The sequence below is a fragment of the Dipodomys merriami genome, unplaced genomic scaffold (genome assembly GCF_024711535.1).
Source record: "Dipodomys merriami isolate MVZ:Mamm:240054 unplaced genomic scaffold, mDipMer1.0.p SCAF_7, whole genome shotgun sequence".
Lineage (NCBI taxonomy): Eukaryota > Metazoa > Chordata > Mammalia > Rodentia > Heteromyidae > Dipodomys > Dipodomys merriami.
In genome coordinates, this window is record NW_027206290.1 from 32,459,936 (window position 1) to 32,486,390 (window position 26,455).

At 38.4% G+C, this 26,455-nt stretch overlaps 1 protein-coding gene across 2 annotated transcripts in view; it reads right to left on the bottom strand.

Annotated features, from left to right (window-relative positions):
- Positions 1–12,374: 12,374 nt before the first annotated feature.
- Positions 12,375–26,455, bottom strand: part of Slc16a4 (solute carrier family 16 member 4) — a 29,261-nt gene continuing 15,180 nt past the window's right edge. The window contains exon 8 of one of the 2 annotated variants that reach the window (XM_070006261.1): positions 12,375–15,130. In XM_070006261.1, coding sequence (XP_069862362.1) covers positions 14,900–15,130 — 231 coding nt within the window. In that variant the 3' untranslated portion in view covers positions 12,375–14,899. The remainder of the gene's footprint in view (positions 15,131–26,455) is intronic. The other variant, XM_070006260.1, reaches the window with a different exon arrangement.

Consider the following 26,455-nt stretch of genomic DNA (forward strand, 5'->3'; position numbering starts at 1 on the left):
CATTTGAGGAGCTCCTCCATCTCCAGGGGCTTCTTACCAGAGTTATGCAGTGATGGGTTTAGTTCTGAATGGATGAAGAGTTCCTGAGAGCTAGCATTTGTAATTAGAACCATTACTTGGTATCTGTGCCTTATTTGACCTGTGGTTCCACATGCCTTGGATGTGCATGCACCGTGACGGTTTCATAGGTACGAACGCACACTCAGGCCCTTCGGTTGGTAGTACAGATTGTGAGGAAAAAAATGGAGGCATCCTTAAGGAGGAGAAAGTGTTTGCCTTTAGTTCCTGCATTATCCTGTACAGGGGCTCTTGAGCTTTGGAAGCCTGTTCCCAGTACAGGAGAACTACTCCCCTGTTTGCAGCAGGAGACTTCAGTTCACAGTGACAACGCTGGAGTTCAAGAGGAAGCCAGCAATGCTGCACCTTTGGCTTCAGACACCATGGTGGTTATTTGCCAGTTTTAAACTTTAGTTGCAGACGAAGACCATCTTGAAATGCAGGCTTGTTGGGCTTGTTTTGAATTTTAACCTCGGATGGAAGAGCCCTAGTGCTGTCTGTCTCCATGCGGGATGATGATTGCTAGGCAACAGGTGATTATCAACCAAGGATGCCACGGTTATATTCTGCAAGGTGGTGTTCCAGTGGCAATCTGCTGTATAAACTCTTGTAAACAGGTAAGAGGGCTTTTAGAGGTCAAAATGCGTTGTAATTAATAGGGTGAGGGTTTTAATGTTTTGGGTATGTGATTCTACTTGAAAGTCTAGGTACTCTGCTGCCATTACTATCTTCCTTCCTTCTTTGAGGTATATATACAAAATTACAGGCCAGAACTTTTTGTTCTACCTGACTTGAAAAAATTTATCATTTAAAATAATCCTTTTAATAAGGGAGCCGAAGTTAAAACTTTTGGGTATTGATTTAGGGGCTGTGGCCTTGCTGTCCTTTGACATTTCTCATTAACTTTGGCCTATACTTTTGTTGTGATTTAATGGTGCCGGAGAACTTAACTGCTATAAAAACATTGCTCATTTACAAACTGATTTTTAAACTTAGAAGTTAAGGGGAATGTAGTATTTAACAACCGTGAAAGAAAGCATGCCATCTTTTTTCTTCCTGGAAAACGATAGACATTTTTAGCCAAAATGGTTATTTTTCTTTGTCCTCAAAGAGAGTGATTATAAAATTAAGCAACTAAATAGGCAGTGTTGAAAAAGGTCCTAACTTTGCTGTGTTTTAAGCATTTTTGTTGCCTAGTATGTCCTACAAGCCTTCTGATACTCCTACAATAATAAAGGCTTTGGTGTTTTTGTTTTTGTTTTTTTAATTGAGGCTTTGGCAGTTTGTCACAAGCATAACTTGCAAGTTGGATTTTCCTGCTTTGTTTTAAATGGGATCAAACATTTCAAATAGAATTATTTCTCATCCCTTCCAGAAGGCTTACAGAGTAAGATAACTACAGTAGCTATCCTGTACTGGCTACTTTTTTCTTCAGTTTGCTTGAACCCCCTAGGATTGGATGGCTTAAGTATCATACTTTGATATAGTAAACAGGACTGGGCTTTTTCAAGTTGTGTCATTTACAAGTATTTTTAAAAACAAGTCTGCTCATGAGGTGATTGCCATCTAAAGCATTGTTTAAATGATCTATCTTTGATTTTGCTAAATCATTTTATACCTTTTGGAAATGTCAGTGTTCCGTGTGTTTTATTTTTCTTGTTAGCCCACATTGTAAGCTCATTAGTTTTTCAGTTAGCAAATATCTTAAGTCACTGTGGAGACTTAGGAAGATTGTATTATGTTTCTTATGTATTTCTACATGTTTAGTATCTTTGGAGTCTCAGGCTTTTCTCACAAGAATGAGGAAATAGTGTTGCAAACAATATTTTATTTGTACAAAAACCATGTAGAAATGGGAAGGCACACAGTATAAGGTTAGAAAATATTTATTCCTAGATACACAGAAGGATTAAGGTAGGTGTGTGTGTGTGTGTGTCTGTGTGTGTGTGTGTGTGTCTGTGTGTGTGTGTCCTGGGTGTGTGTGTGTGTCCTGGGTGTGTGTGTGTGTGTGTGTGTGTGTGTGTGTGTGTGTGTGTGTGTGTGTGTGTCCTGGGGTTTGAGCTTTTGTGCTCAAGACTAGTGCTCTACCATATGAGCCACAACTCCACTTTCAGCTTTTTTGGTAGTTAATTGGAGATAGGAGTCCTATGGACTTTCTGCCTGGGCTGGCTTTGAACCATGATCCTCAAATCTCAACCTCCTTGAGTAGCCAGGATTACAAGTGTGAGCTACTGGCACCAGCTAGTTTCAGATTCTTGGCAGAAGAATTTATTGAATAATAAATATTCTTCAAAACTTAGATGAGCTTGACCTTAGCCAAGAGAACTCCAGTGTTTCTTCAGCTTCTAGTTAAGGCTTCTCTGCTATCTCTTGAATATTAGCTATATATTAGGAATTAAGGTGCTGGGAATAAGAAATAGGGGAAAATATTTCATAGTCTACTTCTTTAGCATCATAAATCTAATTAAGGAAACTAGATATAAACTGGTAAGTAATTGGAAGTTTTAATGATTTAAGACAGTTATAGGAAGGAGCTCACAGATGGATGAAAAGGATTTTTGAAGGTGATAGGGCTGTATGGATGAACAGGTTGCTTCAATCTTAAGATGGTCAAAAAGGCTTTGCAAGAGTTTGTTAGAGGATATAAAGTGGTGGAGGAAGGTTGGAATAGACAGGTAAGACAGATGAGCATGAATAAGAATATAACAACTTGCTTGTCAATAGAAAAGATACGATGCAGACTGAAGTCTAGAAAACTAAAGTGGTTGGGTCAACAATACAGGGAATCTTGAAGCCAGTTGGAGTATGGTAAGAATAGCAATGAGCAGTTGTGTATTGGTAGCATTCATTTGTTGAATAGCCCCTTCAAGATAAGCATTCTGCAAAGTACTATACATAATTGTCTCATTTAGGTCTCACCAAATACCACAATCTGATAGCTAGTAAATGGTAGAACTGGGGTTCTAACCAGGCTATTGTCTAAGCTAAGATTCTCTTGGTTACTATACTGTTGTGCCTTTTATGGTTGGTTGGCTGTTTTTTGGAAGACTAGGGATAGGGTTATTGCTGCAAACTTGAGAAAATGGGCAGTAGATTTCAAACTATAGTGTATCAAAATTTGCAATACTTGGGAAAACAGGCTCTTTTCTTCATCCCAGACATTGTATTCTGTTGTCAGTAGACCACATTGAATAACACTGGCCTGTAGAAAGTAGAATGCTGAAGTGCAAACATGGAGTTCTGTTATCTTTGCAACTTGTAAGAGGAGACCGTGGTAAAAAAAAAAATTCTAGATAACAGAATAGGAATAGTCTGAGAGAAGGAGCTTAGAAGATGAGCTCAAATCTGTTGAGACAGATAAGAAGAAAACTGCAAATGCCATAGAATTTATCACTTAAAACCATTAAGTAAGCATTTTGTAGTCATGTAATTATTTCTTCAAGGCACTCAGTATTTAGTTGTCTCATAACTTGTAAAAGGGCCATGGCTGAGTTTTTGAAATACTAAAGGAATATCAGAAAAGTTGTTATGGTTTGGCTAAGGCATACATAGCGATAAACTGCTTACAAATGTTAATATTAAAGTAGTGTGACTATAGTTTATCTTCTATTAAAACTGAAAGCAATTGAGGAATTGGGTGTATATGTGTAATATGAAGGTTGTTTCCTAAGCTACAACTTGGTAGCTAATAGGACTGAGACAGAAAGGAATTACAGATTAGCATCTTAATTGGAATTCTAAAATGTTCCAAAATCTAAAACTTCTGGAGCATCAACAAATTTCATATTTTGGAGAATCTTTGGTTTTTCAGATTAGGGATGATCAACTAGAGTAGTCTATGCAAATATTCTAAAGGCCCATAACTAAGATCTGATGGCTTCTGGTCCCATATTTCAGATGAAGTATACTAAACCTGCATAGGTAAATTTGAGTATTTTTTGCACTGTACATGATTTAAAGAGTAATTATTTCTAATTATCTACTTTGTTGTATGTGATAGGTTTAGATAATTCAATTTTTTTCTTTTGTAACTTACATAGTAGGCATTACTATAGATCTTGGGACTATATTGATTTTTTTAATTTTAAAATTTATTTAGTTATTAATTTTTTTTGGGGGGGGTCCAGTTGTGGGGCCTGAACTCTGGGCCTGGGCGCTGTCCATCAGCTCTTCAGCTCAAGGCAAGTGCTCTATCACTTGAGCCACAGCACCACTTCCGGCTTTTTGCTTATGTGGTGCTGAGGGATCGAACCCAGGGCCTCATGCATGCAAGACAAGCACTCTACCACTGAGCCACCTTCCCAGCCCCTGATTTTTTTTTTAAAAGGCAAGTTTTTCTATTTTCATTTTTTTTTTGCTGGTTCTGGGGCTTGAACTCGGCCTAGGCTCTGTCCCTGAGCCTCTTTGTGCTCAAGGCTAGCACTCTACCACTTGAGCCACAGTGCCACTTCTAGCTTTGAGTAGTTTGTTGGAAATGAGTCTCAGACTTTTCTGCCCAGGCTGGTTTCAAACCACAATCCTCAGATCTCAATCTCCTGAGTAGCTAGGATTACAAGCGTGAGCCCCTGGTGCTTAGCTGTTTTTCTATTTTCTCAAGTAGAAAAACAGCTTACATTCTAGTGAAAGAAAGTGGTTAAGGTTTTGTAGCCTCATACAAAAGTTGCATTATATTATAAATGTTGAATGCAGTAGAAGTCATGGGAAGTTTTAAGCAGAGAAAATTAAGGTATGATCAAGATCAAATCCTGGTGCAAAGTGTACAGCACAATAGTGGAACATGAGCTTATAGAATGTAAGAGGTCCTGAATTCAGTCTTTATGACCCCAAACTAGGATTTGTCTCAGGAAAACAACGTAAATTTCCTTAAGCAAAGGGAAAAAAGTTTAGCATTTCATAAATTCATATTAAAAAAGCAATGTTCTTTTTATTTACTTCATTATTTTTATAAAGATGATGTACAGAGAGATTATAATTACAAGTCAGGGAATGATTACATTTCCTTGTTATAGTGTCTTCCCTCATTCTCTCCCAGTCCTGTCGTGTGTGTGTGTGTGTGTGTGTGTGTGTGTGTGTGTGTGTGTGTGTGTGTGTGTGTGTGTGTGTGTGTGTGTGTGTGTGTGTGTGTGTGTGTGTGTGTGTGTGTGTGTGTGTGTGTGTGTGTGTTAGTATTGGGGCTTGAACTAAGGGACTTTGTGCTGTCCCATTGCTTTTTCATTCAAGGCTGGTGCTCTATCACTGGAGCCACAGCTCCACTTGAGCCACAGCTCCACTTCTGGCTTTTTGGTGGTTAATTGGAGATAAAGAGCCTCATGAACTTTGGTGCCTAGTTTGGCTTTGGACCTCAATTCTCAGATCTCAGCTTCCTAGGATTATAGGCATAAGCCACCAGTGCCCAGCTTATATATGTATTTTTTAATTACACTTTTAAGGTATACTGTGAAAATTGATCTGTATTTCCATGTGGAAATATGATCTGTATTTTCCATATGGAAATCCTCCCCCTCAAACCCCTTCCACCAGTACTGGGGTTTGAACTTGGCCTTCTGTGATTTCCTACACAATTGTTCTACCAATTGAGCCACACTTCCAACACTTCCTTTGCTTTTAGATAGGTCTCAGATTCTCACTCAGGGCTGGCCTGAGACTGTAATCCTTTTATCTATGCCTCCTAAGTAGCTGGAAATACAGGCGCCATCACCACAACCAATTTGTGGATGAGATAGAAGTCTCAGAAACTTTTTGCTGGGACTAGCCTCAAACCTCAAGTTTCCTAGTCTGTATCTTCCAAATAACTGGATTATAGACATATCCTGCCTTGTGTATATTCTTCATATACAGAAACACTTCAGTAAATGACCTCCTTAAATGGATTTTTTTTCTACATTATGCAATTGAATTAGAATTACCTGAGGTAATTGGACTGAAAAATGCTAAATTGTAAGTTGTTTGTGTGTGTGTGTGTGTGTGTGTGTGTGTGTGTGTGTGTGTGTGTGTGTGTGTGTGTGTGTGTGTGTGTTATTGAGGTTTTAACTCAGGTCCTTGTGCTTGCTTGGTAGGTGCTCTTACCAGGTGAGTCATGCTCCAAGCCCTGTTTTTCTTTTGTTTTAAGTGCTTTAGGTAGCCAGGTGCAGTGGCTAACATCTGAATTCCTACATACTTGGGAGGCTGCTATCAGGAGGATCATGACTCAAGGCTAGCCTAGGCAGAAAAAAGTATGCATAATGGTAAACACCTGTTATCCTATCTACGATAGGAAGCATAAATAATAGCTAAAAGTTGAGATTGCCCAGGCCGAATATGAGACCTTGTCTCACGCAAAGCAAGATGACAGTGGCTTACACCTGTTAATCCTGCTACTCTCTAGAAGGCTGATAACTGAAAATCATGATTCAAAGTCAGCCTCTGGGTAGGAAATGACAAAAAAGCTGAAAGAGGAGCTATGGCTCAAATGGTAGATTTTTAGCCTTGAGCAAAAATGTTCAGGGACAGTATGTAGTTCTGAGTTCAAATCCAGGACCACACACATATACACATAGATAAATTAAACAAATAACTAAAGCAGCTTGGTACCAGTGGGTCACCCTTGTAATCCTAGATATTCAGGGGGCTGAGATAGGATTGTGGTTCAAAGCCTGATCAGGAAAGTCCATGAGACTCATCTCTGATTCATAGTGAGCCCTCTTTTTTGTGTGTGTGGGGGTCCAGTTGTGGGGCCTGAACTCTGGGCCTGGGTACTGTCCCTTAGCTCTTCACCTCAAGGCTAGCACTCTACCACTTGAGCCACAGCGCCACTTCCGGCTTTTTTCTTTTTGCTTATGTGGTGCTGAGGAATCGAACCCAGGGTCTTATGCATGCAAGACCAACGCTCTACCACTGAGCCACCTTCCCAGCCTCTCATCTCTAGTTCATCACCAAAAAGCTGAAAGTGGAGCTGTGTACTAAGTGGTAGAAAAAGCACAAAAGCTCTGTGGCACCCAGACTAGGACCAAAACACACACACACACGCACACACACGCACACACATGCACGCATAGAGCTCAGACCAGGACTAGGACCAACACACACACACACACACACACACACACACACACACACACACACACACACACACACACACACACACACACACACACACACACACACACACACACACACACACACACACACACACACACACACGCATAGAGCTCAGACCAGGACTAGAACCAAAACACACACACACAGAGCTCAGACCAGGACCAGTATGAGTGTGCATGCTCTGTGGCACCCAGACTAGGACCAAAACACACACACACACGCACACACACGCACGCATAGAGCTTAGACCAGGACTAGGACCAACACACACACACGCATAGAGCTCAGACCAGGACTAGAACCAAAACACACACACACAGAGCTCAGACCAGGACCAGTATGAGTGTGCATGCACACAAACATGCACATACATGCTCACACATAAACACGTATAGAGCCCAGACCACTACACACAGACACACAAACACACTACCCTACATAAGCCAGACTAATGGGTCATGGGTCATGCTTGTCATCCTACCTACTCAGGAGGCTGGCATCTGAGTATCAAGATTTGAAGCCAGCCTAGACAGGAAAGTGTGAAACTCTTCAATTAACCAACAAAAAGCTAGAAGTGGAGGTGTGGCTCAGGTGCTAGAGTACCAGCCTGTAGTAAAAAAGTCAAAGAGCACCCTGAGTTCAAGCCCCAGTACTGGCACACACATACAAAATAACCAAAGCAAAAATTCCTGGAGGTATGGCTTATGTAGTAGAATGAGTACCTGCCTAGTAAACTTGAAGCTGAGTTTGAACCCCAGTTTTTTTTTTTTTTTTTTGGTTGGTCATGGGGCTTGAACTCTGGACTTGGGCACTGTCTCTCAGCTCTTCAGCTCAAGGTGAGTGCTCTACCGCTTGAGCAACAGCGCCACCTTTGGTTTTCGAGTGGTTTATTGGAGATAAGAGAGTCTCATGGACTTTCCTGCCTGGGCTGGCTTTGAACCATGATCCTCAGATCTCAGCCTCCTGAGTAGCTAGGATTACAGGCGTGAGCCACCAGTACCCGGCTCCCAATATATATATATTTTTTTGTAAAAAAAAAAAGTGCCCCAGGTAATTTTACTGTGCAGCCAACGTTGAGACATCCTGCTCTAGAAACAATTCTTTTTGGTTTTGTTTTTGGCAGTTGTGGGGCTTGAACTCAGAGCCGGGGAGCTGTCCCTGAGCTCTTTTGCTCAATGTTAGCACCTTACAACTTTGAACCACAGCACCACTTGTGGTTTTCTAACGGTTAATTGGAGATAAGAGTCTCTTGGACTTTCTTGCCCAGGCTGGCTTTGAACCATGGTCCTCAGATCTCATCCTCCTGAGAAGCTAGGATTACAGGCATGAGCCACCAGCACCTGGGTTAGAAACAAATCTTAAATGTACACATAATCATCTTTTAAAGGAATGATTGAAAATGTAAACTTTGGAGCATATGTAGTTATATGTGTATATATTTCTTCCTCTTCTAGAATTTCTGCTACTCAAAGTAGTTGACAGCCCAGCAGCTATCTCCTGAAACCTTGCTAGAATTGCAATAGGTCTTACTCCAGACCTGTTGATTGGCTCATAGATTTCCAAGTGATTTGTTACATACATTAAAGTGGAGAAATAGGCTGGTAGCATAGCTCAATGATAGTGTGCCTGCCTAGCGTGTGGGAGGCCCTGGCTTTGAACACTACAATGTATGCATACAAGTTTGAGAAACACTGTTTTAGATGTAGATGTTATAAGAACTTCGTATGATAAAAGTTGATAATTAGAGTTGTCTTCAAGTTTGTGTATTAGTGACTAATATACAACACGTATTTTTGTTGGGTCTTGTGGTACTTTTTATGTAATTCTAGCACTTGGAAGGCTAAGGCAGGATCATCATGAGTTTGAAGCCAACCTTGGCTATGTGGCTAGACTCTGTCTGAAAAGAATAAAAACAAAAAAACCTACATATATTCAATAAGAAAACTAAGGACAAAAGTGTTCTGCGGGAGTGAGCCTCAGTAACCAGAGAATAACCGTACTCTGTCATTAAGACAGAAAGATTGCTTTTTTTGCTTGTCCTACTTGTTTAATTCTTGATTGTTTTGTTACGTTTATAATTTATTCCCATGTCTGCTCTGGTCTACATTGTGAGGTAAAATATATTCTTTTTGTTTTTTCTGCAAGTAGAGCTAAGCATATTTGAGATGTTATTTGTTGATAAGTTCCCCCATGATTTAGAATATTTGGTAGAGGTAGGTTTAGAAAATCAACTTACCTATCTTAAAAAAAATTCACTACTGCCAGCCCAGGTGGCTCATGCCTGTAATCCTAGCTACTCAGAAGGCTGAGATCTGAGGATCATGGTTCAAAGCCAACCTGGGCAGGAAAGTGTTTGGGACTCCTTATCTCCAATAAACTACCAGAAAACCAGAAGTGGCGCTGTGGCTCAAGTGGTAGAGTGCTAGCCTTGAGCTGAAGAGCTGAGGGACAGCGCCCAGGCCCAGAGTTCAAGCTCCACGACTGGAAAAAAATAAATAAATAAAATTCACTACTATGGATAGAACCTTGGGTCTCGTGTGTGAGGCAAGTGGATTGCTATGAGTTCTAGGCACCTAGTACTAGAGCATTTGTGGGAGGATGGAAGGACAGGATTAAAGGAGTTATTCATTATTGCCCTTACTTTCTAATTACATCATATTTTATAAATACTTATTTTCCGCTGTGGTAACAAGAATAAAGAATCCAATTCATATTAAAGTACGCAGTAACAAACTAAATATTATGACTCATATATATTAAAGAATATGATCAAGTCTGAAGGTTCAGACAATAAAGTATATTTTATCAATTAGGTACAGGAAGTGTGTGTGTGTGTGTGTGTGTGTGTGTGTGTGTGTGTGTGTGTGTGTCCTTATCAATTAGGTACAGGAAGTGTGTGTGTGTGTGTGTGTCCTGAGGCTTGAACTCAGGGGTCCTGGGTGCTATCCCTGAGCTTTTTTACTCAAGGCTAGCACCTACCACTTGAGCCACAACTCTACTTTCAGCTTTTTGGTAGTTTATTAGTGATGAGAGTCTCAAGGATTTTCCTGCCTGGGCTGGCGTTGAACTGCAATCCTCAGATCTCATCTTTCTGAGTAGCTAGGGTTACAGGCATGAGCCACTGGTGCTTATTTATTATTATTATTTTTTAAATTATTATTATTGAGAGTATAAAAGAGTTAATATTCAACAAATCAATTTATGAATCCAATGCATCTTGATCGATGTCACCTCTTTCATGATTCTCCCCCATCCCTCCCAATTAAATTCCTCCCCTCAACTTTCTTAATTTTGTAGGCTGTACATGGAATATATATATCCATAAATATATATTTATTTATATATGTACCTTTCTTCATCTATTCCCTCCACTTGACTCTCCTACTTTTTTTTTTCTTTTCTGTCATGGGGCTTGAACTCTGGGCCTGAACACTTCTCAGCTCTTCAGCTCAAGGCTAGCGCTCTACCATTTGAGCCACAGCACCACTTCTGTTTTCTGAGTGGTTTATTGGAGATAAGAGTCTCATGGAGGGGGCTGGGAAGGTGGCTCAGTGGTAGAGTGCTTGCCTTGCATGCATGAGGCCCTGGGTTCGATTCCTCAACACCACATAAGCAAAAAGAAAAAAGCCGGAAGTGGTACTGTGGCTCAAGTGGTAGAGTGCTAGCCTTGAGCTAAAGAGCTGAGGGACAGCGCCCTGGCCCAGAGTTCAGGCCTCACGGACCTAACAAAAAGAAGAAAAAGAGTCTCATGGAGGGCTGAGAAGGTGTCTCAGTGGTAGAGTGCTTGTCTCTCATGCATGAGGCCCTGGGTTCGATTCCTCAGAACCACATAAACATAAAAGGCCCCATGACCTGACAAAAAAAAAAAGAGTCTCATGGAATTTCCTGCCCGGGTTGACTTTGAACTGCAATCCTCAGATTTCAGCTTTCTGAATAGCTAGGATTACAGGTGTGAGCTACTGGTGCCTGGCAACTCCTACTTTTTAAGAAAATATTTGTATAAGTTTTTATTTTAAGAGGTTATAAAGTACATATTCCAAGCAGCTACATTGTTATTCAGTGAAAAATTGCAACTAGATTATTCTCACATCCCACAAATTTTACACTGACATGTGATTTTAAGTTTTTATTCAAGCACAACAATGTCAGCATCTCTAGAAAAGTTTTAAGTGTCATTTATATTTATAGTTTTTCAAAAATGAGAGATTGGTTTTTAGTGGAGATTGATTATTTCTTCTGATACATTTCACCTATAAAGTTTACCCTCTGTGATGTAGTTTTACTGAAACAACATCCCACAAAAGGAATAATTTGAACTATAGGATTTGGTGATTGGAACTTCTTTATTTCTATGATGCCTAGTGCTTTTTTTGTTTAATGTTTTTTATTGTATGTTAATCTCCCTTCTCTTATTTCAATAGTCAAGTAGCATTTGTAGCATTTGTAAATACAGTAATTGCTTAAAAATCTTTTTTCCTCCTGGGTTTCTTTTTAGGGACTACTGACAATCAAAAACCTATAGCCAACTTTGGGATCTGGCTTAATTATTCAGCAACTAAAAGATGAGTTCTAGTTGGCAGACTCTTGCACTGGCACTTGTCCTCCTGTTTCTATAGAAACTGGGTTGAAGTCAGAGCTGTACAGAGGGAAAGGGTAAGTTTCTTTTAATTCCATATTTATAAACCCATATCTTATTAACTGTGGCATGGTGTCAGTTTCCACAAAATATACATTTGTGCTAGATCCAATATGAACTATAATTTTCACAAGTGAAAACTGACATCAAGTCATTAAATATAATAGGAGGGTTTAAATATGGATTTTTCTTGTGACTCTGACTTCACATTTCTTAAAAGAACACACTCAATATAATTCTCAGTTATTTTTAATTTAGGGGGTTATAATACTAATTTTTATCCTCTTTAATCTTAATTTTCTTGTACTTTTCTGGTAAGTGAAAACTGGAACATAAAATATGTACCAGAGGACATTTTAAAAGTCTGCATGAATTATAAGCCTCTTTGTGGCAGTCTGACTCTTCTTTCCATTATAATGCAAGAACTGTACTACTGACCAGCTGTTTTTTAGCCTCTCTTCTCTTAGCTAAGCAGGATGATTTGTCTGTTGGGGCACATGCATTTGTTCTTACTTAAGCAGACACTCATTATTAGTAGAACCTAACACCTGCCAGTTGGTGAGTCATCCTATTGCTATGGCTTCAGAGGGTGTGCTGCATGCACAGCTGCAGCTTTCACACTTGAAGTGGTGTGTTATACACAAAGTCCTCTGATTTACAGGTTGGTATATGTAAATAATTTTTATTAACTGACTAGCTTTGAGATACTGGAAAAAAGACACTCTTAGCTCTTGTTCTATATACTTATTTTTATAGTCCTGGGGTTAGTTCTTGCTCTATATAATTATTTTTATAGTCCTGGGGATTGAAATCATGGGTTCCTGCTTGTGAGAAAAGTTTGTTTTTTGTTTTTGTTTTTGTTTTTAACACTTAAGCCATACCTCTAGCTCTAGGTTTGTAAATGTTACCTATTGTATATCCTTGGTCCTGATATTCTACTCTCTATTTTTTGTTGGTTTGGGGGCTTGAACTCAGGGTCTGGACACTATCCGTTAGCTTTTTTGCTGAAAGCTGGCGCTCTACCACTTACGGCTTTTTGTGGTCAATCAAAGGTAAGACTCTCATAGATTTTCCTGCTCAGGCTAGCTTTGAATTGAAATCCTCAGATCTCAGCTTCCTGAGTAGTTAGGGTTACAGGTGTGAGCCACTAGCGTTCCTGATATGCTACTCTTAAAGGAATAGAATTCTCTTTTCCCTCCTACACAAACATTGGTTGACACAAAGAATAGGACACCTTGGCTTTATTTCTGTCTACATTCTCCTTGGGAAAATAGTAAAAGAGGTAAAACAAGTTTGTTAGTGAGAAAAATAAACTTATTTTTAAAGATTCAAAAGTCCTTGCCTGAAAGTGGGTTCCCATTAAAAATTTTGTGAGCTTCCCTTGTTAGGTTTTGTTATACCAGCTGAGACTTGAATGAGGTAGAAACAAATGAATTTGTGGTTTATTTTATTTTGTTTATTTAGAATGTGGATAGGAAAAAAAACTAGTGTTCTGCCTGGCTCTGAAGAACTTTATTTCTAGCCAAACCTAGACGTCATCTTAATCATCTTCATCCCAAGTCCATATGAAGTTGATATTTATAATTTTGGATTGAAGGAGATGTCACAGTAATGCCTGGGCATTGTCCCTGAGCTTCTTTTGCTCAAGGCTAGCATGCTACCACTTGAGCCACAGCACCCCTTCTAGCTTTTTCTGTTTATGAGGTACTGAGGAATTGAACCCAGGGCTTCATGCATGTTAGGCAAGCATTCTACCACTAAGCCACATCCCCAGCCCAAAACTAATGTTTTTATATTGAGATCAAAACATTCTTTAAGTTTAGTGTTGTGTCTTTTGAAAACAAATACTAATATTTGGGGTGTTGGTGGCTCACGCCTGTAATCCTAGCCACTGAGGAGGCTGAGATCTGAGGATCACTGTTCAAAGCCAGCCCAGGCAGAAAAGTCCGTGAGACTCTTATCTCCAATAAACTGCTAGAAACTGGAAATGGTGCTGTGGCTCAAACGGTAGAGCGCTCGCCTTGAGCTGAAGAGTGCAGGGACAGCACCCAAGCCCAGAGTTCAAGCCCCACGACCAACAAAAAAAAAAATTTAAAAAGATCACCCAAGCAGGGAACTGGTGGCTCATGCCTGTAATCCTAGCTACTCAGAAGGCTGAGATCTGAGGATCACAGTTTAAAGCCAGCCTGGCAGGAAAGTCTGTGAAACTCTTATCTCCAATAAACCACCAGAAAACCGAAAGTGGTGCTGTGGCTCAAGTGATAGAGTGCTAGCCTTGAGCTAAAGAGCTGAGGGATGGCACTCAGGCCCAGAGTTCAAGCCCTATGACTGGCCAAAAAAAAAAAAAAAAGAATTACCCAAATATTGAAGAGCTCTGTGCATATCTAAGTACTTAGTCCCAGTGATATTAGTTAACATAGTTCATACATAATAAAAATATTAATTTTTTCATTAAAGTCATCAACCATATGAAATTTATAGTTCTGAAGAGACATCTGAAGAGCTCAAGTGGTAAAACAGCACCTGTGTAGGAAGTGGAAGGCCAGAACTTCAAACCTCTCCTAACCAGAAAAAAAGTTATTTAGGTATATGGTCTGAATATTTTAGATACTATTAGATGTACTGTAGTAAGAAAAGCAACAATGTTTACGTGGCTGGGGGTACCATTCAAATGATCTTAAAGATTTGACTTTTTGGAGCAATTTTCAGTTTTAAAATATTTATATAGCAATGTAAGTTTATCATAGAAATTTAAAAAACAAGGGTGTCTTCTGGTGAATAAAGAAAACTTTTTGGAACAGAATATACTTATAGTCACTAAGTAAGATTTTAATATTCTGATTCCAGAGTTCCAGTTAGCTAATATTTATACTTTTTTAAAGAAAAAAATAGCTTTCCACATTTATATGTTTTAGTGACTAAGTTACCATGGCACAATTGATAGTTTGGATTGGTTTATTATTATGTGCCCTGATTTTCATTTAAGTAGTTGCTTCAACTAATAAAAATTTTAACTTATAATTAAATACAAGCAGCTTAATTTAAATTGCTATTAATCTGTTTTTTTTTAATTACCATATAGATATTTCTCACAATGCTAAGGCATTGAAAGCTGACTGGTTTACCTTTTTACTTTACAAAGAAACTCTTCTTCCAAGCTTTTGTTCCCAATGACTCGTTAAGTTCAGATTTGCTCCTGTTAAACTTTGACTTGATTGTAGTCCTCTTTATGGTCAGACTGTTTGCTTTTCCATCTCTCAGCCAATGGTATGAAGAAAAAGGAAACAGAAGAGAGGAGGTAGCATGTGCCAGAGAAGTAGAAAGAGCCGGTGTATGTCTGTGTATGATCATGTAACCATCCTGGAAGGTAGGAAGGATTTCTATTAGTAAAGCACATCTTTTCATTAGTAATTCTAAGCAGAAACTGCACCTGAAAGGAGGGGCTCATCTGTAGTTATCAGTCTATATTGTGACCCATTAGAAAGTTAGTCAAGCTTCTTAGCTATTTATTTATTTATTTATTTATTTATTTATTTATTTATTTATTTATTTATTTATTTCTGGTCCTGGGGCTTGAACCCTTCCTAATTTTATGATGAATCTTACTAAAATACTATTATAAAGAAAATATGAAGTACTATTTTTAAAATAAAGAAAACAATTGCATTTTTTCTTTACTGTATAAACGTTTGAGTGCTTACTATGTTTCTGGCAATAACTTTGTGCAAAGGATAATACTGAGCCAAAATGGACATTCTCTGTGTATTTAGAGTTTACAGTTTAGTGGGGAGATAGGTATTAGCTGCATAAGTTACATGTGATAAGTGCTAGGATGGGAAGACTCAGTGCCTATGGGAGCCCAGAACAAGGTGGGTTAAATAAGTTTCTATGTATATGTTTAATTCTTCCAAGCGCTTATCATGTTATACTCTAACATTGAACAATACTCTCAGCTCCCTTCATGCTTCCTCTTAATAGAATGAATAAATGAACGTCTTATAGTATTAAGTCCAATGAGCTTTAAGGTTGTTGTTGTTTTTTGATGGTGGTGGGGTAGTGGTACTGAGATTTTTCAGCTCAGCTTTATGCTTGCTAAACTCTATCTCTTAAGCCATATTCTCAGCCCTTTTATGCGTTTAGTTATTTGTTAAATAGGATCTTGTATTTTTTGCCTAGGGCTGGCCTTGGCCCTTCTTCCTGCTTGAAGGCTCCCAAGTTGCTCAGATGATAACTGTGTACCACTCTGCTTGGCTTATTTGTTGAGATCTTGTTTGGGATCTGCTAACTTTTTTCCTGATCTAGTTTTGAATTATTATATTCTCAAACTCTGCTACTCAAGTAGCTGGCATTATGGGACCTAGTTTGCTTTTTTGTTTATTGATTCCTTGTTTAATCAGTAATAACATCGCATGTTTCTTAGAAAGGAGTGAAACCAGCTAAGATTTAAATCCTTGTATTATATTGCAACTTCTGAGAAATATATGAGTTATCTGAACTGTCCTAGAAATTGCTTGAAAAGAAGTATAAAAGGCAACAGCACCCTCTCATCATTTGTTATTCTTGCTTTAGTTTACCAGCACAGTGTATGTACACACACAAAATATATAAATATACATATGTTCATCTATGAATTTTAAGACAGGAGTATCAAAAGTAGCGTTTAGGAAAAGACTAAGCATTTTTGAATAATAAGGTGGATATTAGTACTGAAATGTTAGTAAGGTACAACTGAAAAATGTGAAAATGTAGCCAGGTGCTGGAGGGATAACATCTGTAATCCTAGCTACTCAGGAGGCTAAGATTTGAGGGTGGGGGTTCAAAGCCAGCTGGGGCGGAAAAGTCTATGAGACTCTTATCTCCAAAAATTAACCACCAGAAAACCAGAAGTGGAGCTGTGACTCAAAATGGCAGAGCACTAGCCTTGAGCAAAAAAGCTCAAGGACAATGCCCAGGCCCTGAGTTCAAGCCCTTACAACTGACAAAAAAACAAAAACAAAAACAAAATTCATTGGAAGCTATAAACCTTTGATTTTTACACACACACACACACAAATACAACACAGTGAGGGTTAAAATATATTTAATATATTTTCTTAGGACAAGGAATCATTTAGCATATTTAAGAACTATTTGTATGTGAAATTAGATTAAGTAATTTCTTAAATTTGTTATTTCTATTCATTCTTGATAATGAGGTATTAGTGTTTTTAAAATTCTAATTAAGAGGAGTCCTTAACTCCTGTTTCCTGCTTGGGCAGCAGGAAATGTTTCTGTCTATTTCTCCCTACTTCAGCCCTGTTTTCCTAACATAAATCTTTGCAAAACTTCAAAAGAAAAACAAAATTCTGGGGCTGGGGATGTGACTTAGTGGTAGAATGCTTGCCTAGCATGCATGAAACCCTGGGTTCTATTCCTCAGTACAGAAAAAGCTGGAAGTGGCACTGTGTCTCAAGTGGTAGAATGCTAGCCGTGAGCAAAAGAAGCTCAGGGACAATGCCCCGGCCCTGTCAGGACTGGCAAAAAAAGAAAAGAAAAGAAAATTCTAATTAAGACGCAGTTGTCATTCAGTAGGATAGTAGTATACATTTCAATAGTCTTAGGACGGTGCTTATAGTAGCAAATATAAGGTGAGATCTAGGATATAGCTGATTTCATGTTTTGGATCATGTGATGGAAAGGTAGCTCAGGCATATTTATTCCAGAATCTGAACTTCTCCCAAATTCTGAAGTTTTTTTGAATTGACATGATGCTACCAGTGAAAAATTCCATACTATAACATTTTATTTCTTGTATAAATTATTTAAAATATTGTTTATAATTAACTACTACATATATGAAATATACATGAAACAAATGAATTTTTCATTTAGACTTGGGTCCCATCAAAATATTTTATTATATATACATAAATATTCCTTAATCCAAAATAAGTCAACCCAGAACACTTCTGGTCTCAAGCATTTTGGATAAGCGATAAACAGCCTTGTCTGTACTGGTGGCTAACACCTGACACCCACAGACTCAGGAGATTGAGATTTGAAGAGTAAGGTTTGAAGCCAGCCCAAGCAAAAAAGTCTGTGAGACTCTTATCTTCATTTAACCAGGAAAAAGCTAGAAGTGGAGGTGTGTCTCTAATAGTAGAGCTCCATTTTTGCACAAAAAAGTTAAGCAAGAGTGCAGTACCCTTGAGTTCAAGCCCCAGTACCACCACCACAACAAAAAGAAACAGACTTATGGCTATCATAATAAATTTACATGGCTCTTAGTTAAAATGTGAACTTGATAGGTATTAAAACATCTAGTTTATTGAATTGGAATTACAGTTTTGTCTAATATTGAAAGTGAGAGATTTGTGAATTTGAGTTGATTTCATTAGTATTCTTTGTTTTTGGTACTGAGCCCAAGTTCTTAGTTACATGCTAGGTTAAATATCTATCACTGAGTCACACTACACTGAGCCACAGCTCTGCTTCTGACTTTGGTAGTTTATTGAAATGAGTCTCATTGACTGTTCCTGCCTTTTCCTTCTAATCCTGATCATCAGATCTCAGCTTCCTGAGTAGCTAGGATTACAGAAATTAGTTGCTGGCGTCAGGATGTTGTGCTCTTTTTTTATTTTTGGTGGTGGTGTGGGGAGTTAACAGTCTGAAAAGGCAATATACAGAGGCACTTCTAACTTTGAACAGTCAAATGTTTCTAAGTAAATGTTTTTGGAAGAAATCAGTAGTAGTAGATGCCATTGCATTCTACCTATTTGAAATCAAGCAATACACTGGATACCTTTATGTCATAGCAAAGCATTATAGAAGTCTGAAAATGATGAGAGGTATGAGCTGTAATTGAAAATGGCTTGCATTCATGTGAATGTTCACTCTATACTGATTGTTAGCTGTGGAGTTAGCATTCTCAAGATAAACTGGCAACTACTGAAAATTTACTAGTTCCAAGTCCTTCATATTTCCTACAATATACATCAGATTCACCTGAGATGCATGTTAACGATGCAGACTCTGGCTTCTGTCAAGCCTACTTCAGCCTGGATATAATCAGTAGATCCCTTTGTGTTATGAAAGTATTATTTATTATTTAATAATTATTTCACTTGGAATTATTTCTTCATGTATGAGTTATTTGAATGGGAATATCTAATGATGTTTGTTGTAATAATTTAAAACATTTAAGAAAATTAGACTGAGCATCATTAAACAGTATTACAAAACAGTTTTCTTATGGCAAAGTTATAAGAATAAACTTTCAAGTTTGACATTTTATATGATTCTAAATTCTGCCTGGGGCCAATCATACCTGCAATCCTAGCTAATCAGGAGGCTGAGATCTGGTTTGAAGCCTGCAGGAAAGTCTGTGAGACTTTCATCTTGAGTTTGCCACACACACACACAAAATAGTCAGAAGTAGAGTTATGGCTCAAGCAGTAGAGTGCTAAATGTGAAGCTCATGGACAGCACCCAGTCCTTGAGTTCAAGCCCCAGAACCGATTTATCTCCTGCCCCCTAATGATTCTGAATTCTTTTTTTTTTTTCTTTTATGATAGTACTGAGGTTTGAACTTAGGACCTCTGCCACTTGATCCATACCCCAGTCCTTTCCTTAGCATATTTTTTTAGGTGTTAGGCATTTGTCCAGGCTAGCCTCCAGGTATAGTCCTCCTTTGCCTCTGGGGTAGCTGGGATTATAGGCATGAACCACCATATCTGACTTGTTTTTTTGAAACAGGGTCTTGCTAAGTTTTTTTGCCTCAAACTGTAATCCTCTTATGTTATCTGCCTTCAGATATGGCCACCAAATCTAGCTGTCCAAATTCATTTTTTAAATTACTATTTTTTAACCATTTTACTTACATCATTTATAAATTAAGCCATACATGTATAAAGGTATTTTTAATAGCCTAAGAATTATCATAACATTAGACAACTAGATTGTTGATCTGAATTGTGAATTCTTTTTTTTAGGGTTACTATCTAAATCTACTATTGATCATCTTGTTAAAACTTGAAATAGGCCAGGTATGGTGGCTCACACCTGTAATCCTAGTTACTGAGGGGGCTGAGATCTGAGGATCATGGTTCAAAAGCCAGCCTGGGTAGGAAAGTCCGTGAGACTCTTCACCTCCAATTAACCACCAGAAAACCAGAAATGGCGCTGTGGCGCAAGTGGTAGAGTGCTAGCCTTGAGCTGCAGAGCTCAGGGACAGTGCCCAGGCCTAGAATTCAAGCCCCATGACAGACAATAAAATAAAATAAAAAACAAGAAACAAAACCAAAAAAATCTTGAAATATACCCAAAAGGTCTTAATCCTAAAGTTTCTTGATGCTAGTTCTAATAACTGGTTGAGATTTCTGTAACTGTCCAATTTAAATCAGAACTTCAGCTGTTGACTTCGACTATAGCATAGAGTTCTACTTCCAAAGGTTTTGGCAGCCTTGTCCTTTTGCTTTGGGTGGGTTGTACTTTTTTTTTTCTGAATGTATTGTGATATGCTTGGAAACATAGCTTAACAAATTTAAACTTCAGGGCCTTTTAAGAGTGGAATTCAATAATGGCTCAGGATAGAAATTTGTAGTAAGATTTACTGGGAGTGCTTTCAGCATTGACTGTGTTATAAATTTCATTAAGTGGATTGTGGTCTCTATTAGCATTTGGAAACTCAGTTCCTAGGCCTTGTAAAAGTATGTTGTGATTCCAAGGGAAGGAATACTACTCTCCTTCACCTTTTTAAACCACAATAGAGCTCAGTGCTACTCTGGAGGCTGAGATCTTAGGATTGCAGTTTGAAGCCAGACTGAAGGAGTCTTTCCAGCAAGGGCAGGAAAGTCCATGACCTACCTCCAATTAAGCACCCAAAAAGCTAGATGTGGAACTGTGACTCAAATGGTAGAGTGCTAGTCTTGAGCAAAACAGCCCTCAGCAATAGTACCCGGGCCCTGAGTTCAAGCGCCAGGACCAGCACAAAAAGCAATCCCATAATAGAGAGCTGTTTTGGCTTTTTGTTTTAATGTGTGCAGGTATGCACCAATCTTAGGAATGTTGGGCCAGAGTGAAATTCTCTAGAGGCTTTGTTGTTTGTGGGGAAACCAAATAAATAAACAAATTTTCTCTCAACGCTTCAGGATAATAATGTATTCCTCAGGATTTTAGAGGTCTGAGAATTTTGCTGTGCCTTCTCATTGTCTCCAGTCACCCTGAGTCTCCAAAATGGACTGATTGTAGACCGAAAGGTTCTTAGGACTTTTGTTTTCTTCCAATAAAATTTTAGAAAGAGATTTTCTCAATTTATAGACCAACATGACTAAAAAAACTATAGAGGTTAAGTTTGATAAATGGACCAAATAAGGACTAGGTTGAAGTGGTGTTTAATACTGTATTTGAACCGACGATGGAATAGAGATAAGGAAATGTCCTAGCATTTTATTACATGATAATTTACCCATATTAAAGGGGACACAGAGTACATGTGAATGGCTTAGTTTCCATTTTATTCATTGATTTTTCTAATAAAAGAGTTGCTTAAAATATTGCAAGGCTGGTAAGTAATAGCAAGAGATGGTTATATTTCTTCCTTAGGAATTTTAACCCATTCTGGAGTACAGTGACATTTCTGTTCAGGATTAGAAATGGTTTTCTTAAAGTTTGTTTGAAAGTATCCAATTGAATGAAATGTCAACATATTTTAAGATGATTTGTCTCACAGCGCACAGTATCTTCAGTTACAGGTAAGGAAACAGACAGATTCTGGATACTTAGTCAAATTTTCAATTAATGAAGTAGAATAACATAGATGACAATAATTATTAGTTTTAGACTTGGTTTTCAATATGAAGTCTTGGAAGTACAGTGTAGCATGATAAATTCTGTGCCAATCTGAAGAGCCACAGGAAGAGTTTGAGAGTGTCTCTTTGTCTTTTCTGTGTGCCATGTGGCATCTAGCAGTACATTATGCTAATAAGTTGCTTTTTAATTATTGAATGAATATGATAACATTCAAATTAAAATTTGAAAATTTAAGATTTCAAGATATTTGTGTTTGACTTAAGTTACTCTCTCTCTCTACATCCATCTATCTTTGTCAGTCTCAGTATTTTTAATTTTCCAACAACCTGCCAAAGTTTCAGTTTTGATGCTGTTGTGTAGTCTTAGATGCCATCTATCAACATGAAAAATAGCAGTTACAATTGGATGAGCTATAGCATTTGAGTGCCTACAATTGGATTTGCTGACCATCCTTAACCAAGGAACCCAGAACAACTCATCTGATTTTGACCATTTCATTAAGTAAGATTAGACCTGTTTATTGAATATTGGAAAGAGATAGAGTGACTATAGGTTGGATGGGCCAGCATGGTAACTTTTGGAGAAGTATGTTTAATGTTAGTTTCAGCAATAATATGATAATGAATTTTGTTAATTCCATACTTCTTATTATTTTCTTTTTTTTTTTGTCGACCGTGGGGCTTGAACTCTGGGCCTGGGTGCTGTCCCTCAGCTCTTCAGCTCAAGGTGAGCACTCTACCACTTGAGCTACAGCGCCACTTCCGGTTTTCTGGTGGTTTATTGGAGATAGGAGTCTCACGGTCTCTCCTGCCCGGGCTGGCTTTGAACCACGATCTTCAGATCTTAGCCTCCTGAGTAGCTAGGATTACAGGCATGAGCCACCAGCGCCCAGCACTTCTTATTATTTTCATAATTTAGGAAAGTGTATAATTTTCTTGCCCACATGCAGTATTTACAGTTTTTATTTTTTTGCAATGCTGAGGACCAACCTCAGTGCCTTATACCTGCTAGGCAAGCACTCTTCTATTTAACTAAACCCTCAACCCCTATTTACAGTTTTAAATTTTTAAAAAAAATTTAGGTTAAAAAAACTTGTGATTCGAATGGATTTTCCTATGCTAATTCCTTGAATTATTAAAATATGTTATATAGAGCTAACTTTTTTTCTCTCTTTCATTTCCATACAGGAACAAGAAAAATATTAATCCATGTATTCATTGTTACCATTTTTAACTAGTGTTTTGACTGAGGATTTACTGTTGACCAGATTTCTAATTAAAAATGAGTACAATCTTTTATAGGAATTACAACTCTTGCAGTCTGGTAATAACAGATCTAGGTAAGTAAACAGTGAAAATCTTATATAGCCCTAAAGATCTAAGTTTGGTTGAGAATTCACTATGTTTATCACCAGTATATCTTTAAATTTAAGCAAAGGTAACACAGTGTTATAATTTCTCATACCTCTTGAGAACTCAGTTAACTGTTTTGTTTTTGTGGTATTAAGGACTGAATCCAAGGCCTGGCACATGTTAGGCAAGTGCTTTACCACTGAACTACATTCCCATCCCTCGGAATTGAATTTACCTGTAAGTCAGCATACTGTTCTGTGGTAATTTTGTTGGAATCAGAAGTTAAGAACAAATGGAATAGACTTTGTAAAAACTCTTGTCATTGAGGAATGGCTATTTAAGTAGCAAAGACTTCCCTGAAACTTCTCACTTCAACTAAATGCTTAGCCATGCAACATTGTCAGTAAGAGAAGGATATTTACCTTAATTATTTATTGCCCTCTCTTTTTTTGTTGTTGTTGGTCCTGGGGCTTGAACTTAGGGCCTGGGTGCTGTCGTGGGCTCTTTTGCTTAAAGCAAGTGCTCTACCACTTTGAACCACAGCTCCACTTCGAGTTTTCTGGCAGTTAAATGGAAATAAGAGTCTCATGCGGACTTTTCATCTCCTGCTGGCTTTGAACCATTATCCTCAGATCTCAGCCTCCGGAGTGCTAGGATTATAGGTGTGAGCCACCGGCTCCTGGCTTATTGTCATTTTTTATTTGAGATACCATGAGCAACTCCCAGACTAAAAATCTATACATATAAGCTTTGGGCATACTTCCTTTAAATTTTTAAACAAACTTACTGACTTACATTTACTTTTGGTAGTACTGGGGTTTGAACTCAAGATCTCATGCCTGCTAGGCAGACAGGCGAGGGCTCCCAAAGGCACTGCTCCACCCCCACTGCAGTTATATTTTGAGATAAGAGCTCATGCTTTTTTGTTAAGGGCTGGCTTGGGGCTAGTCCCCCTACCTACACCTCCTGCATAGCCAGGATTATAGGCCAGCACCCCCATGGCTGGCTAAAACTTACTGAATTTACGATGCCTAAGTAAGATTCCTAGAATTAGTGAATACAGATCTTTATCATGAGCTCTGTTTTTATCTTTACATATAATTCTATGTATTCTAGACTTGAGGTAATAATTTAAAAAAGACATAACATTTTTATGTGGTTAACAGAAATATATTTTACAAACTTATGTTACACAGGTTTGTGCATGAAATGTTTCACAATAAAATGATATACTCTAATCTGCTCTGTTGTGGTTTATCCTTTTTATTAAACAAACAAAAAAAGATCATGACCCAGGAAATTGGTTTCAGTTTGCATACCTATAGCCTTTTCTTTTCAGGTAATGTTCCTCACAAAATTCATCTCCTTATATACCGAATGCTTTAAACATTTTAAGTCATATACAAAAGCGTGTAACATCAAACATAATTTTGTTACCTTTATAATAGTATATTCTGTTTATTCAAACATTGTATCTTTTGCTTAGTTGACATTAAAAGTTCCAAGGCTGCAGTTCCAAGGATAGCCAGTAAAGAAAGATTAAAACTTAAAAAAAAAAAAAAAGGTTAAAACTGAAAAAAAATGATTAGAAACTGTATTTGAGCTGATTTGCATTTCATTGACCTGCGTATTAACTATATAGAATAGTTTTTCTGTGCAACTATGGTGTTTGGCTTCTTACTATCAATCTCTATTTAACATTCCTGGGCATGATTTAAAAGCTTTATGTAGTTGATTTACAGGTGTGAAATATAAGTTGAGAGTTAGGCAGTGTGGGGAAGGCTGTGTTCATCAGTACAGGTAAGAGAATTGTTTTTTTTTTTTTGCCAGTCGATCCACAACTCTACTTCTAGCTTTTTGCTGGTTAATTGGAAATAAAAGAGTCTTGGATTTGTCTGCCCTAGCTGGCTTTGAACCTCAATCCTCAGATCTCAGCCTCTTCAGTAACTAGGATTACAGGTTTGAGTGACTGTCACCTGACTTTTTTTATTTAGTTACACTTAAACTGAAGTTCAGTGATGTTTCTGTTTTCTGGTATTGCTATAAGTTGTGTGTGTGTGTGTGTGTGTGTGTGTGTGTGTGAGTGTGCACGTGTGCACATGCACACACGTGCATATGTGCATGCTGGTACTGGGGCTTGAACTCAGGACTGGGTATTGTCCCTTAGCTTTTTTTCTCAGGGCTAGTTCTCTACCACTTGAGCTGTACCTGTACTTCTTGCTTTTTGCTGGTTAATTGGAGATAAGAGTATCAAGGACTTTCTTGCTTGGACTGGCTTTGAACTAATATTTTAAATATCAGTCTATTGAGTAGAATTATGTATGGTATAAGCCATGGGCCCCTGGTTTCATTGCTTCAGGGCCTTGCACTTATGCTTGAACTGGCTGTACCATGATCCTCCTATTCATGTTTCTTTGTTAGGTATGTACCCTCCTACCTACCTTTATATTGGTTGATATGGGGTCTTACCAACTTTTTCCCCCAGCTGCCTTGGAACTGCCATCCTCCTAATCTCCACTCCTCAAGTAGCTAGGATTATAGACATGAGCCACTACCTTGACTTACATCTTTTTTTTTTTTTTAATTTGTCTGAGTCTTAAAAAGTATAAATTTAAATAGCATCATTGTAAAACTTCATTTTTAGAAAATGATAATATGGCAAGATCAAAATCCTTTCTCTGTCTCACTTCAGGTCTGAAAGCAGCAAGTAAGTTACAGACTAAGTTCTGTTTTATGGGTAATTGGAAGTGCTGGGTAGTCATTTGTACATTAAAAATTACCTATTTGGGCTGGGAAGGTGGCTCAGTGGTAGAGTGCTTGCCTCGTATACATGAGGCCCTGGGTTTGATTCCTCAGCACCACATAAGCAGAAAAAGCCAGAAGTGGCACTGTGGCTCAAGTGATAGAGCACTAGCCTTGAGCTGCAGAGCTGAGGGACAGAACCCAGGCCCAGAGTTCAGGCCCCACAATCGACCAAAAAAAAACCCCCAAACAACCTATTTGTTAATTTGAATGTAAAATTAAAATTGGTCATATTCAAATTTTTTGAAAGAAACTGATGTTTGTGCCTGTTCCCTATTTGTATGTGTTTACTCAAGGTTTTGAATAGTCTTGGATTATATGTTCAGCACACACAAAATATCTATTTAGCCGGACGCCGGTGGCTCACACCTGTAATCCTAGCCACTGAGGAGGCTGAGATCTAAGGATCTCGGTTCAAAGCCAGCCCGAGCAGGAAAGACGGTGAGACTCCTATATCCTGTACACCACTAGAAAACCGGAAGTGGCGCTGTAGCTCAAGCGGTAGAGTGCTCGCCTTGAGCTGAAGAGCTGAGGGACAGCACCCAGGCCTAGAATTCAAGCCCCATGACTGACCAAAAAAAAAAAAAAATCTAGCCGGGCGCCGGTGGCTCACGCTTGTAATCCTAGCTACTCAGGAGGCTGAGATCTGAGGATCGTGGTTCAAAGCCAGCCCGGGCAGGAGAGACCGTGAGACTCCTATCTCCAATAAACCACCAGAAAACCGGAAGTGGCGCTGTAGCTC